General features: G+C 42.1%; 1 protein-coding gene across 2 annotated transcripts in view; it reads left to right on the top strand.

The window, feature by feature from the left end:
- Positions 1 to 2,301: 2,301 nt before the first annotated feature.
- The window catches only part of LOC133861521 (5'-3' exoribonuclease 4-like), a 45,409-nt gene continuing 31,655 nt past the window's right edge, over positions 2,302 to 16,055 (top strand). The window contains exons 1-6 of one of the 2 annotated variants that reach the window (XM_062297306.1): positions 2,302 to 2,661; positions 2,783 to 2,859; positions 3,349 to 3,552; positions 3,636 to 3,755; positions 3,859 to 3,921; positions 4,044 to 4,193. In XM_062297306.1, coding sequence (XP_062153290.1) covers positions 2,376 to 2,661; positions 2,783 to 2,859; positions 3,349 to 3,552; positions 3,636 to 3,755; positions 3,859 to 3,921; positions 4,044 to 4,193 — 900 coding nt within the window. In that variant the 5' untranslated portion in view covers positions 2,302 to 2,375. The remainder of the gene's footprint in view (positions 2,662 to 2,782; positions 2,860 to 3,348; positions 3,553 to 3,635; positions 3,756 to 3,858; positions 3,922 to 4,043; positions 4,194 to 16,055) is intronic. The other variant, XM_062297307.1, reaches the window with a different exon arrangement.

The raw sequence follows: 16,055 nt of genomic DNA, 5'->3' as shown, positions 1-16,055 counted from the left end.
AATTATTGTCGACATTTTTAAAGGAGCAAGCAATAGTAAATCCCCCTGCCCCCCTACACTTCTCAATTCGTTTCACCACCCTCTCATTCCACATTAACAAGATCCCTCTAGAAGCCCCTCTCGAACCTATATAACACCAATTTACAAATTGACATCCCTACAAACTATGCACCTCAACCCTTGATAAAAGCTCCAATTTAGTTTCATGTAAAAAGAAATATTGTTGATCTTCCATTCTCTAAGTAGATTCCTGGCACTCATACCTTTATCCCTCACATTTAACCCTCTAACATTTCAAGACAAAATTTTGGGCTTCAAAAAGAACAAGAAGAATCCCTCCTCATACCTCTATCTCAGCTTAAGTAAGCACCCTTGAGATCATAATTACTAGAACAAGAAGACATTTTATTTTTATTTTTATAAGTAATCTATATTTATTAAAATTGCAAAGAGATGCAACTCTAGCATACATGGAGTATACAATAGAACTCCCTAAATTATAGAAAAAGAGTAACGTAACTCCAAAACTTAGAAAAATTAGAGACATACACTCTATTCCAAGCCACTTTCCATGTATACATGGATTGTAGCATCATCTTTTTTTATTTTTAGCAGTTCACTCTCACGATTTTCAAAATTCCTTACGTTCTGCTCTCGCCAAAGATTTACGCTTGCCTCTATTCACTGCCTTAGCATGAGAGGAAGGGAAACTAACCGAATCCTTTTGACTACAACTCACTTCAATAGCAGTGAACAAAGCCATTAGCTTTTTTTTCAAGCCTCTCACAAGAGCAGTTCAGGCGTTTATAGTTTGATAATATAAAAGTTATCAAAAAAGTTGGGGACAACTACTTATGTTAATTCGTTGACGATTAGTTATACTGATTTTCTTGTTCTTTTTGGTCATTGTAGTTAGATGTTTCCTTTTATATACAATTTGTATACTTAGATGCATTTTACGCTTTTAATTATGAGAAATGATTCTTTACCACCTAAATATACAACTTTTCACCACCTTGTCTATGTGGCAAGGTGGTCCCCCACTTTATTTTATTTTTTAAAAATAAAAAAACTCTAAAGTTAGTAGGGGACCACCTTGCCACATAGACAAGGTGGTGAAAAGTTGTATATTTAGGTGGTAGTGAATCATTACTCTTTAATTATATATATATGAGGTAAATATGTATTATGACCAATGTCTTTGACTAATGTTTTAAAATATAAAAGACATCTAATAAAATCCTGAATTACATGATAATACACATAACAAGGAAAAAAACCAGAAGGCCATGTCAAATTCAAATATAAGCAAGTAAATAGAATATGGATTATAGATACAATTATTACCTTCAGGATGCTTGAGAAAACATCATATGAATCTTTGAATTACAGAGAAAAGAATCAGGTGAATCTCAAACCACTAAGGCAGCCACATCAGAAAGGTCCTCAGAGTCATATGCACTTGATTCAAAGACTTGAAATAATAAGACTTAAAAAAAAAAAAGTAAGAAGAAAATTGGAACTAAGTTATAAAGAGTGATTTGTAATGGAATCTAATGCGAAAAAAAATGTTAGAAGTTGAAGACTCACCGATGGTGTAATTCTTTCTATTATGCACAACACAAACAATTAGAATTATGCACTTTGAAGGCTTTTTATATTTTTCAAAGCATTTAATTCAAATGAATGTTGACGAAAAAATTATGCATTTTGAACTTTTTTGAATGTAAAAATGAGGCTTTTAAAAAAAGTAAATTAGTGGAACTTTCCAAGAATTTATAAACGTTGAGATTTTTCATGAATGTGAGTAATGAGACTTTCAATTTATAATTACTTTTACCATAATTGAGGACCTTAATTAGAAAATATTTATCAATTTTTTACCATATAAGAGCCTTCATTTTTGTTCTCATGGAGTAGTTATCCTCCATCACAATCTCCCTTACTCTCCTTTATAGAGCAATTTTTGGTTTATCAAAAATTTTAAATTAAGATTTAGACCTGAAAATATATGATCTTGGTGGCTATTTGCTTCATCGATTGCCTCCTTCGCCTTCAACAACCCCCTCTAGAGTTGTAGTTGGGTTGCTGTCAATATTGAATTTTTCTTTTTGATCTTTGTATTTTGTGGATTCTATAATTTTCTATTTTTGTAGTTGTGCTGATTTATGCTTGTTCTTACTTGCATATAAAAGGATTAAAAAAAATAAAAGAAGAAGAAAAATTATTTTATTCTAAACACCTCAAGCTTCTATTTGCCCGGCAAACAAGGAAGAGATGACACGTCAGACTTAAGTTCGGTGCTCTAAAACCCTAAGAAGAACCCTCTTAAAAGTAAAACAGACACTCTCCGTCGCAGTTACAGCCCAAAAAGAATGGGAATACCGGCATTCTACAGATGGCTGGTGGAGAGGTACCCGCTCGCGGTGGCGACCGTCATCGAAGACGAACCCCACCTTTTGGACACGACCGGACCGAACCCAAACGGCGTCGAATTCGATAACCTCTACCTCGACATGAATGGCATCGTCCACCCCTGCTTTCACCCCGAGGGCCTGCCCCCTCCCAAGAGCTACGAAGACGTCTTCCTCGCCGTATTCAACTACATCGACCGCATCTTCTCCATCGTCAGGCCCCGCAAGCTTCTCTACCTCGCAATCGGTCCGTCTTTTGAGCTGTTTTCCAAAATTCAAATTGTAGGAAATAGGGATTTGGTTTTCACCGAGGATTACGCGCTTTTGTTTTCAAAAGAGCTTAACAACATTCATTCTTATTGATGCAGATGGTGTTGCACCGCGAGCTAAAATGAATCAGCAGCGGTCGAGGCGTTTTCGGGCTGCTAAGGATGCAGCCGACGAAGTAAGTCTGATTCGATAAATCACTACTTATGTTAAAAGCTTGGGAATTTAACTGTTTAGTTAATATTCTACCAATCCTCAACCACTTTTTTGAAGATGAACACGAGCAATATTTAATGGAAATGAGATATAAATTACAGAATCGTGTTTGAATTTGGATACTTGCTTAAAAAAGCTTAAGCTGATAACAAATAATGAATTAACATTTTAAAACAACAGAATATTCACAAACTATAAAACTTTGTTGATAATGGCTATGTTTGTTTGTGTTTTTGTTTTCTGTTCTCAAGACAAATAAATTAACAAACAATTCAAAAAACAAATCACTCCTAAAAGCACAATAACAGATTTCAACTTTATGTTGCATCATATTACTTTTTCAAACCAAAAACAAAAACTCCCCCCAAAACTCATTAACAATAAATTTATTCTACTATTTGGTTTTTTGGCCATACTCTAATGTTTTGTTGTTTCTTCCCTTATAATATAGGTGACTTGTGATCATTCTCAGGCCAATGGGAGTGAGTGCAAACTCGAAGCAGAAGAAGAAAGGTCAGCTTCTTTGGAGCAGTCGAAGAAGCTGGACTCAAATGTAATCACGCCTGGAACTGAATTCATGGTGTTGTTGTCAATGGCTCTTCGTTATTATATACATTTGAGGATGAATAGGGATGCCGGATGGCGGGAAATCAAGGTAAAATTGACAAGTGTTTCAGCGTGGTCTTTTACTCTCTTATTGTTTTCCACCTAAATCTGTGAGTACGCGAGAATGTTTAGGTCATTCTTTCTGATGCCAATGTACCTGGTGAGGGGGAGCATAAGATAATGTCTTACATTCGCTTGCAAAGGAATCTTCCGGGATATGATCCCAACACTAGGCATTGTCTGTATGGATTGGTAAATGCCATTGCTTATACATGTCCTCATTGCAGTTCCAATGCAGACAGTAAAGGGTCTTGTAATGTGCGACTAACAAACAAACATGTGACCCTTGTTTTAGGATGCTGATCTTATCATGCTTGCACTAGCCACCCACGAAATCCATTGCTCTGTTCTGAGAGAGGTTTGTTATTCAGGATCTGTACTGGGCTTATTACTTGAGAATCTATTTGCTGTTTGTGGTAAGCTGAAACATTGTAAGAAAAGCGCCGTGTCTGCATCATATGTTTTACTCTTGTTGTGTAGGATGTGCGCGGAGCATCCCCGAATGATAAAACTTTGAAACACGCAAAGGATTCCTTATCAATAAATCGACAGGAAGAAAGGGGGAATTCAAAGCAAATGGAAGTGGTTGGCAAGAATCTAGAAGATTATGTCTCGAGGCAGAAATTTCAGGTTTTTTTTTCATCATCTTTTGTTATTCCAATTTTTTTTTATCCAGCGGTTTCCCTTTTACAAAGGTCACATGTTTGTTTGTTGTTTGAGTGATGTACTAATGCGATAATGTTCTACAAGTACACTTGATTTCAATATTTCCATCTATATACCTTTTCATGTACTTAAAAGTCAATAACATTTTGATATGATGTATTCCTGAAGCAGATTTTTCTTTTATTTTCTAATTTTTTTTTTCGATAAAGAGATATGCCATCAGACTTTGAGCAACTAAAGTAGTGCCAAATAGGTGGACAATTGGGTACTTTTCCAATGTGTGACACTCAGAGGTTCAATGGAGGAAATTCATAGCTGCAGAGGTGGGGATACACTAGGCAACAACTTAGATGACCAAGTTCTGAAGTAAGGTGGAGAACCTTCCATTGATGCCCCAACTTATGACTTGAATGTGGTATTCCCTTGGTTTGGCATTTAGCTATTAATTTATTTTCTGATCCCAAACAAGTCCTTGTTAAACTAACTTATGACTAGAACGTGTTATTCCCTTGGTTTGGTATTTAGCTATTAATTTATTTTTTGATCCCAAATAAGCCCTTGTTAAACGTGCCTTAGAATGCGCTCCTATTGTCAACTTACATATAGTACAAAATTCCCTTGCATGGCTTTGTGAAAATTTTGTAGGCCTCCTTTCATACCAAGAAACAAGTGAAGGACTGATCCTTTTGCGCTAGACCTGTTGCGAGACTGCTACTTGGCAGCTCACAAGTAACATTTATAGTCATACAAACTTGGTGCAAATCGTAAAGGTCACAATCGTAGTTAAGCAAAGTGTCAAAATCATTCGGTGTTTTGGTTGGCTGTAGAGCTATGCGAAAACATAGAGCAACATTATTGAAGTCCTTAGAGGGCCTCTCTCCTTTTTTCATTCCCATCTCACTCACCCCAGTGGTGGTGCGTGAAGGTGCGTCCCGTTAGGGTTTCATTCTCTCTTGCTACTTTGAAGCTCGGATGGCGTTGGGTTTTCGTATAGCTCTCTGTTTTTGGTTGTGTTTTTGGTTTGGTTTTGGCTCTTCAATTCTGAGCTAGGTTGGTGCTGGTGGTGGAGCGGGGTTGCACGCGGTGCTGATATGGAGCGACATTTCTCCGTGGAAGCAAAAAAATTCTTCTTTTCGATGCGAGAAGATAAGGCAGAATTTTGTTTGGAGGAAAGGAGGAAAGATTTTATTGGGTATGTTCTTTTGGGTGTCCAATGATCCGTTTGGCTGGTGGATACGATTGAAGAGGTGCTGAAGTCTTCGGGTTGAGAAGGTGCTAATGGTTCGTTGGGGTGATAATAAGGCCGTCCGTTACCTGGAGGTGGTGGTTTATGCAGAGGGTGGTCGGAAAGGTATCATTTGGCTTCTCGAGGGTCGTGAAGGAAGGGGACGGTGTTGGTTTGTGAGAGAGTTGCGTCAAATGTTGGTTCCTTTTCAAACAAGTCTGAGTTGCAGGGTTCTGTTGAAATTTCAAGGCTTTTTTGTCTAGGGGGTCCTTCGCGGAAGTGGTGTGGGCTACAACCAGTTCTACTGTGGACTCTGGTGGTCACATTGATTTGTTTCCAGTGTTGGTTTGTTTTGAGTGGGCGAACGGAGGCGAGGATCTGAGATTGGCGGTGGATTGTTCTAAGATGGAGAGGAATCTGAAGAGGATGGAGGCTGGTTCAGAGGAGAGTCTGGGTCAGTGAAGACGGCAAAGAAGATGAAGGGTACTCTCATCTTTCGCTCATAGAAGAAGATTCTAGGGTTTGCGTGGAGAAAGATGTGCAATCGGATTAAGGCTGAAGTGGGTTAGGTGGTTTGTTTTGGGCTTGACCAATTACCCATAGTGGGTTTTAAAGGTGTTCATCTGGGTTGGTTTGCATCTAAGCCCAAACTGGTTTGTGAGAAGATGGGTTCTGGATTTGTTAAGGGTGATTCGGTTATGGATGCTGGCCAGGTTCGGGATCCGGAGTGGGTCCTAGGTTCTCTTCGGATCGGGGGTCCGCATCTTCGCCTGAAGATGCCGAAGGTCCACAGGCGAGGCTTGTTACTTCACCATCGATGGTCAGTGCGCTGTCTTCTTTTGCAATCGGGTATTTCGTAGTCCAGCAAAGTGGGTCTTCTCAGCTGAGGTCTGCTTTCGTCGGTGGGTGTGTTTTAGCTCCGGTGGTCACAATAGATTCCGTCTTGGTGTTGGCGTTGGAGGACGTAGCTCAACCTTCTCACACGATCGAAAACCCTGTTGCTCAAAGGTTTGTCTTTCTTCCCTTGTCAACATCCTCTGCTAATTCGTTGTTTTCTGCTGCCATGCTCTTTGCTTTGACAGTAGAGATGCTGTCTTCAGCATCTCTGGAAGTTTCCCTCAGGTCTGAGGGGTCTTCTTCGGCACCAGAACCAAGGAACACCTCCACCAGGTAGGAATCATTTTCTTTTGGTGGCTCTTCTCTGGGGCGGCTGAGTTGGGAGAAAGGTTACATCTCTCTACTCCAGCGTTGTCGGTATCTAAGCCGTTTTAGAGTTACTTTAGGAGGGCTAGAGAAGGCAGAGCAGTGCATTTGGATGAGAGCTTATTTGCAGAGTCTGTGGCGGTGATGAGGACACATATTGTCAGTGAGACCAAGTCTTTGCAGCTTTAAGGTGGAGGATCCCCTTCTTGTAAAGGAAGTTTTGGTGGATGCGGCGCAGCCACTGCTGGATTCTGTTGGAGTGGCAGTTTCCATGAAGGTTGCTATTAAGCAATCTTCTCCGGCGAGGGGTTTCCTTCGGAGGGGGTTTCTTAATCGGTTAGTGCAACCCCTTCTCTCTCATAAAGTGTCGGCCTTGTCGTCATTGACTCTTGTTGCTAAGGAAGTTGGGGTGGAAGGGACTCCTTCCCTTTTGGGTGGTTGCGGCACTCCTAACGATCAAAAGGATGAGGATTTCATGATTAATGGTTTGATCTAGTCTCAGAAGTGGCCGGTAGGCTTTGGCTCGGATGGGGAGATTGTAGTGTGGGATCAGGGCAACGAGATTTGGAATGGGGAGGATGGAGAATCCCCTTACCCTTTGGGTTTTTTATATCCCGACATGCCTTTGGATTGGGCGATGGATGGTGATGAGGGTGAGATCCTTCCTTGACAATCCTGGATGCCATTGAAGAGGAGTTTCATTGGAAAACTATGGTTGCGCGCCAAAAGACCAAAGGTATGAGGGAGCTGTTGAACCTAAAAAGCTCCATTAACTACGGCGATGCAAATGCACCCTCTCGGCGTTGGAAAGGAAAGACTCACATGATGTTGTGTTGAGTGCCTCATGTGAGTCTTGGGTTTTAGGGTCTAGCAGGCTTGTTGGGTTTTTTTTTTTTTTTTTGATGGTTTTGTTGTTCCTGTGTATATTACCTATGTACATAGGGATGTCTTACGTTTTTTTTTTTAATATATTTTTATTAATTAAAAAAAAGAGGTGTATATTTCTCAGATTCTTTACTTTTAATGTCTGATTTTTTTTTTAAAAGTAATAATCAGTCTTAAAAGCGTAAGGCACTCCTAAGTACACCAGAAGTATACAAAAGAAAACATCTAACTAGAAAGAGAAAGACGAACAAGAAATTCGACAAAACTAAGCAATAGTGGGGACATAAAAGTCACTGTCCAAAGATATAAAATATGAAGAAACGAAGCTAAAATATCTTCCAAGGACTTTTCCAAATCCTCGAAACACATTATTTCTTTCCTTCCATAAACACCAAAAAAGGCAAATCGGTATAATTTTCCAAATCGCAGCACCCCTCAGCCTCCCAGACGTCCACCAACAAGCCAAAACAGTTCAATAACACTTCTAGGCATAACCCAAGACAAGCCAAAGCGAGTAAGAGAGCATTAAATAAAGCGGAAGTCACACCGCAGTGAAGAAGAAGATGATCTACTGACTCCCCACTTCTTTTGCACATGTAACATTTATTCACCATAATAACTTGCCTCTTCCTGAGATTATCCAAAGTAAGGATCTTGCTTAGGGCTGCCTACCATGCCAAAAACGCTACTCTCGAAGGAGCCTGAGTCCGCCACACACTCTTCTAAGGGAAGCAACTACCTTTAGAGCCAGCCAAAGAACTAAAGAATGACTTGACTTTGAACAAACCTCTTTTGGAAGAGACCCACCAAAGCCTATCTTCACTACCTCTTCTCACAATGATTGAGTGCAACACCTGGAAAAAGGAAGGAAAGACATCCACTTTCCAATCATGCGCTTCTCTCAAAAAGCTCACGTTCCACTGATTGGAACCGCCCAAAAACTCCATATTCTTCGCAACTAAGGCATCCTTCGCCCAAGCAATACCAAACAAATATGGAAAAGCTTCCTTAAGAACTGAATCCCCTCACCACAGATCATGCCAAAACTTAGTCCTAGCCCCATCCCCCCGCCAAGAGTCCTTTTTCTTTCTACTCTTTATACTTGCACAGCTGCTTTTCGCTTTTAATGGTACTTCAATTACTTATAAAAAAGAGAGTTAATAGAACCATACATATGTGGGATGGCATTAGGCGGGTTATGCAATATATATGAGGCTTTTCCAAAATCTATTTTCTAAGGATATATACAAAGTAAGTTTCCCACTTTTGTTTGTGCTCTAGTGAAGTGTTGTTGCAGTGCTGTGGTGAAATAAGCTTGGAGAAAAGAGGTTTCAGGAGTTGATGGTGATATTTTGGAAGGCAGAGGTTTCTGCTTCTGGTAAGCAGCCTACTGTCTGTATTAGTGATTTGGTAATTAAACTGCATTCATGAAAGAAAACAAAAAGAAGAAAGTTGTGTATACTAATGGGGGTGGTTTGGTCCTTCATGTCTCATCATAGAATAAGAATCTTCGGTGGAATTTGTGCGGCCATACTTCATGGATTGGGAAGGTATAATACCTTAGAAATACATTTGATTGTTATCTCTCATATACATAAAGGTCAAATGCATTTAGTTTTCGGCAACAAACAGTTATAGAATCTGTGACATATATTATATAGCACTGTTTTGGGGCATATTATGATATATTGACATTGGTGAATCATGTTGATTACAACACTTTTCTTGACATACAAACATGCACAAATAAAGTTGCATGTGTATATTTCCCTTTATAAGGAGGAGGTCTTACGTGTACCATTGGAGGTTGGTAATTTGGAAAAGGGAAGAGCTGTCCACCTTTGTGAAGCCTATGTGTTAATGCTGATTTATGTATTTGTACTAGGAGGGAATCGGCATAGATTTGGTGTAAGAGTCCCTAATGTTACACTAGGTTTCTGTATAATTAATTTTTGAGAAAATCTTCAATCCGGACTGGTTGTAAAACACCACTTTTATAGCCTCCAATAAAACACTAACATGATGGCTAAAAACACCAAATAGAATGGTGAGGAAAACACCGGATCTTTAAGCCTAAACCAGGTTTTCTCCTATTCATTCTAACCACACCGTATCCACCGCAAATAACCCACCACCTCCTCCGCTGAAGGCCGCTGTCAGAATTTGCCACTGCTCACTGCCTAAGACCACCGTCTTTTGGGTTGCAATTCTCTATTGGCTTGTGTGTTGGTTTGTTCCTTCAAGCAAGGTGAGATTCTTGCAATATTCACTAAAAATCCTAACTTTTCCACCTTGTCCCAACCATTACCCACCGCATAAGAATTGCTCCCAAAATTTTTCTCACAAACAAACAGCCTAACCACATAAATTTTAATTGAATATTTTGACTTCTTGTTGCAACCGTGTGGAGCCTTACCAGAAATAGTTTGGTTTGAATCTTCCAAGTGTTTCAATACAATATATGTTCGTATGATCTCTGCTGCGGTCAATGGGGGTTTGTTGGAAGGTTTCATAGTTGGTAATGCTTCTTTTTCGCATATTTTGTTTGCCGATGATACTTTGATTTTCTGTAGTGCTTAGTCTTCTCACTTGCGTTATTTGAGGAGTCTTTTCTTTTTGTTTGAAGCGGCTTTGGGTTTGAAGGTTAATTTGGCTAAGTCTAATTTAATTCCAGTGGAGAATGTAGATCAAGTGGGTAGGATGGCCGACATACTAGGCTGTGGGATTGCTTCTTTACAAGTGAAGTATCTTGGTCTTCCCTTGGGGGTGTTCTATAAGTCCACTCATATTGGGACAGGGTTAATTGAGAAGATAGAGCATCGACTAGCCAGTTGGAAAAGATTATACCTCTCCAAGGGTGGAAGAGTTACCCTTATCAAGAGTACCATAGCCAACATACCCACATATTACTTGTCTCTATTCCCTATCCTGGGGAGTGTTGCTGCTCGTATTGAGAAGTTACGATGGGACTTTCTATGGGGTGGGATTGGTGATGACTTCAAATATCACTTGGTGAGTTGGTCGAAGGTTTGTACCCGAATTTCAGAAGGGGGTTTGTGTATAAGGAACTTGATGATGTTTTTTTTTTGATAAGTAAGAGAGGTTTTATTAAAAAACGCAAAGCGCAATCAAGTACACATGGGGTATACAAGAAAGGCAATTAAGAAGAAGAAGAAAACAATACAAGGAAATCGTTATAGCTAATCACTAGAGGTGCGAGATACGCAGCCGTCCAAGAGTACAAAGAATGAAGAAAAAAGGAAATGAGTTCCTCTATGGTTCTTTCTTTGTCCTCAAACTGTATATTGTTGCGTTCCCTCCACAAGCACCACATAAGGCAACAAGGAACCATTTTCCACATGCCGCACTCCTAGAGCGTCCACCCGTCCACCAGCAGGCGAATAAGTCTATCACCCGAAGAGGCATCACCCAAGACAGACTGAAGCAACTAAGGATGGCATACCAAAGAGCGCGTGCAACTTCGCAATGAAGAAGAAGGTGATCCACAGTCTCCCCGTTCATTTTGCACATGCAACATCTATCAATCACAATGACACTTCTTTCTGAGATTGTCCAAGGTAAGGATTTTCCCTAGCGCTGCCGTCCAAGCGAAGAAGGCCACTTTCAAAGGAGCCTTGGTCCGCCAAATGCTTCTCCAGGGAAGAAAGATAGCATCTTTGCAAGCAAGAGCCTTATAGAAAGAACTAACATCAAAAGACCCTTTGTGAGAAAGAGACCACCAGAGCCGGTCTCCCCCATCATGAACAACTCTGGAGGAGTACAGTAAAGAGAAGAAGGAAGCCATGACGTCCACCTCCCAGTCGTGGACCGCTCGAAAAAATCTGACGTCCCACTGATAGGACCCACTAACCACTACCAAGTGGTCTGCCACTAGAGCATCCTTGACACAAGCTATGTCATACAAAACTGGAAAACCTTCCTTGATGGACATCTCCCCACACCACACATCATCCCAAAAACGGATCCTGGACCCATTTCCCAAGATAAGTCTGGTATAGCTACAAAACAAGCTCCACCCCTTCCTAATGTTCTTCCAAATCCCCACTCCGTGAGACCCAGGGGGGTCTAAGGAACACCAACCAGCCCCAGTAGAACCATACTTTGCATCCACAACAGATTTCCACAAAGCCTCTCTCTCATAAGCATAACGCCACAACCACTTCCCTAAGAGCGCCTTATTGAAAATCCTCAAGTTCCGGATGCCCAAACCACCTTTAGAGATAGGAGAACAAACCTTGGACCAACTAACCAAGTGATATTTGAATTCTTCGCCTATGCCACCCCACAAGAAATCTAGATGCAACTTCTCTATACGACTAGCGACACTGGAGGGAATAGGGAAAAGGGAGAGGAATTACGTAGGAAGATTGGAGAGAGTACTCTTTATAAGAGTAACCCTACCACCCTTCGACAGATACAATCGCTTCCAGCTAGCCAACCGCCTCTCAATCTTACCTACTACCTCATCCCAACAGGACTTAGCCTTAAAAGGGGCCCCCAACGGAAGACCAAGGTACTTTATAGGAAGAGAGGAAACTCCACAGCCCAAGATGCAAGCCAAATCACCCATATTATCCACATGACCCACAGGAACCATAACAGACTTAGCCAAATTAATCTTTAAACCTGAAACAACTTCAAAGGACAGAAGTAACAAACGTAGATAATGAAGATGATCAGAATTAGCCCCGCAAAAGACTAAAGTATCGTCTGCGAACAATAGATGAGAAATGTTAATCACTTCACTGCTGCCAGAACCCACAGAAAAACCTGATAGGAAGCCCCTTTGGACAGTAGCAGAGAACAACTTACTAAGAGCCTCCATCACAATAACAAACAAGAGAGGTGACAGAGGATCACCCTGTCTAAGGCCACGAGAGCTGCTGGAAAAACCAGTTGGGGTGCCATTCACCAAAACAGAGAACTGCACCGTAGAAATACAATGCGCTATCCAGGAACACCATCTCTCCCTAAAGCCACATCTTCTCAACATATACAATAAGAAATCCCAGTTGACAGATCATAGGCCTTCTCAATATCCAGCTTGCAAAGTAACCCTGGTTCACCTGATTTAATGCGACTATCCAAGCACTCATTAGCTATAAGAACTGAATCAAAAATTTGCCTACCTTTCACAAAAGCATTTTGAGGGGACGAGATAATCCTCTCCACAACCTTTTTAAGTCTATTTGCAAGGACTTTTGCAATGATCTTGTAAACACCACTTACAAGACTGATAGGACGAAAATCCTTAAGATCCACAGCCCCAGACTTCTTCGGAATTAAGGCAATAAAAGTGGCATTAATGCTTTTGACAAACTTGCTATGAGAGTGAAAGTCCCAAAATACCCCCATGAGATCTGTCTTGATCACATCCCAGCAGTCTTGGAAAAACGCAAGAGAGAACCCATCAGGACCTGGTGCCTTGTCTCGATTCATGCATTTCACCACCTCTAAGACCTCCATTTCCTCTAAAGGAAGTTCTAAGGAAGAGGCCTCAGTTGCATCCAGAGTGTCGAAAGCAAGGTTATCCATCCTAGGCCTCCATGGGAGAGGTTCTGCAAAAAGAGACTCATAGAATTGAACAACATGATCCCTGATGACCTGCTGGTCGGAAGAAATAGAGCCATTGACAGAGAGCGACTTTATGGAGTTAGACCTCCTATTCGAGTTGGCTATTTGATGAAAAATTTAGTGCATTTATCACCCTCTTTAAGCCAAAGAACCCTAGACTTCTGTCTCTAGCTAATCTCTTCCTGAAAAATAGAATTCTCCAGATCTCTGATGACCCCACATTTCCTCTCCTTTTCTTCGGGAGATAAACCATGTTGTTCCTCCAACCTATCAAGAGTACATAATTCTTCCATGTGCATTTTTTTGCGAAACTCCACATTACCAAACTCCTGTTCGTTCCATCTCTTGAGATCAACCTTTAAAGCCTTAAGCTTTTGAGAGAAGATGAAGCTAGGAGAGCCTTGAAAGCGATAAGACGCCCACCAAAGCCGGACCCTATCCACAAACCCTTCAGCCTTTAACCACATATTCTCAAACTTGAACGGTCTGGAACCCCAATGAATGCCACCACAATCAAGAAGAATAGGAAAATGATCAGAACACAATCTAGGAAGCCTTTTCTGTATAGAACCTGGAAACTTGACCTCCCAGTCTGGAGAAACAAGAAATCTATCAAGACGAGACCAAGAGGGATTCTCCTGATTATTGGACCACGTAAAAGTCCCTCCTGCAAGAGGGAAATCCATGAGGCCCTGCTCGAAAATAAAGTCTGAGAATTCCATCATAGCAGCGTTAAGACGAACTTCCCTAGATCTTTCAGCAGGAAAGCGAGTGACATTAAAATCACCCTTAATACACCAAGGCAACTCCCACCAAGAAGAAAGGCCAGCCAGCTCATCCCAGAGAGAGCTTCTAAAAGAGTCGAAGTTAGGACCATAAACCCCAGCGAAGGCCGAAGAAAAGTCATCGGCAACGCTCCTGAAAGAGCAAGCAACAACAAACTCACCCACATACTCGTCTAACTTCTCAACAATCCTCCTATCCCACAAGATTAGGATACCACCAGAGGCCCCGCAAGAGGCTAAGTAGCACCAATCAGCAAAGTGACATCCCCAAAGGCTTCTCACTAAACTGTTGGAAATAAACTCCAATTTAGTTTCTTGCAAGCAAATAATATCTGCCTTCCATTGCCTAATTAAGTTTCGGACTTTCAACCGCTTACCACCCTCGTTTAACCCTCTGACATTCCACGAAAGAATTTTTGGCTTCATAAAAAACCTCCAAGCGCCCTCCCTTTGCACCTACTCTGAGAGGTGCTTCCGCTACACGCATCATAATTAATAGAACATGATAATCTGTTTAGTTCCCTAGAGAATTTATTGCCCAATTTCGAGCAAGAACCCGTTCCCTTCTTATCATTATCGGCAAGGATAGCCTCAAACACGGTTGAAAGCTGACCTTCATGGCCATTGCACGTAATCCCCACCGAATGGCTGTACTCCAGAATCGCCTTCAAAAAGTCTTTTGAAGATTTCTTACCAGAAAAACCCTAACCTTGTCACTAGGACAGCAAGACAAAGGAGACGGCTCTTCCTCCGGGAACAAAACTAGCTCCAATCCAATCCTGGGCCCCAAACCGGAGGGGGGTAAGAGGTTAAAAGGGACAGTCTCCAACATAGAAACAGAGGAAGAAATACCCGAGGAAACCATAGAGTTCGAAGAACCCCGACCAGCCCAAACAACGAGCACATCTTCTGAATCCGTCGGGACTTTGGCAGGAACTATCGGGACTATGGGTAATACCTCCAACACAGAGACGGACAGCTCAGTCCCAGCACTAGAATCCGGTTGGGGAGATGCACTTGCCGGGGCAAGGACTACAGGGGGAATAAGCGGACCTCCGACGATGTGGGGAGATGGGCCAGGGACATTGACCACTGCGTTTATGGCCTCAGAGCCAGGAGCTGGGATATCTGGCCTAGTGCTCAATTCCGGAAGAGAGGCAAGGCTTACCGGTGCATGGATATCGATGGAGGGGCATAAACCACCGGCGACCTCTGTGCTTCCCGTAATCGGACCCATCAACCCGGCCAGACCCATTTCTTCCCTCACAGCCACTGCGGCGATTTCTGGTCGAGATCCCCACTCGGTTCTGGAAGAAGACGCAACGAACTGGTTCTCCGAAACAGGGACACTGGACGTCAGAGGTGGATGACCTATCCCGCCGGAAGCCACTAAGTTTTCCGGAGACTTCCCTTGACCACCGAAACCCGACGCCGACGACGGCCCTACTTCTGGAAGCGCAACCAGATCGGCCGTGGAATCACTTGAAATGGGCTTAGGAGCTTTCGGAACCCATTGAGGTCTCCGATTTTTCTTCTTCCGGTCCTTCTTACTCTTCCGCCTATTACCATTGGGCTTAAAGCCCGGCCCAACCAAAAGGAGCCCTTCACGAACCCTACTCAGGGCTCGGTCCACGTCAACCTGCAGCTTCTTCAACTGGCTTTGCCAGAGCTACAGAGAGGAAAACGTGTGTTCCCCTCCAATCAGCTGAAAGCCTGCATAAGTTTCACCAAAGGAACACTCTAACTTGCCTCGAACAGCAGAGTGGGACTGTGCGTCCAATTTAGGCAATCGTCTGATGCCCTTCACGTTCTCAGAGACATAACGGTCATGAAGGTCTTTACCCAGAGGATGCACCGGCTGAACCTGCTTCGACCCTTCCTTCTCCACGTAAGATGGTGCACCGTCTGAGCCATTAGAACCAGTAGCAGCACCAATGATAGCTCCATCACCATCTATCCGTTCCTTCACTGGCATAGGTCCAAGTCGAACCAAACCTTGCCCAGCCGATTCTTTGAGGAAATCCCTGACCTTACCCAACTCAACTAGGAATCTACTCCATCCCCACCCATCACAACCTTCAGGAATGTAAATAATCCCTCTCAGACCACCCAAAGCATAGGCTGCCACTTCAA

Source organism: Alnus glutinosa, chromosome 2 (assembly GCF_958979055.1).
Source record: "Alnus glutinosa chromosome 2, dhAlnGlut1.1, whole genome shotgun sequence".
Lineage (NCBI taxonomy): Eukaryota > Viridiplantae > Streptophyta > Magnoliopsida > Fagales > Betulaceae > Alnus > Alnus glutinosa.
The sequence above is the reverse complement of the archived record's forward strand: the minus strand, read 5'-3'. Positions and strand labels throughout refer to the sequence as shown.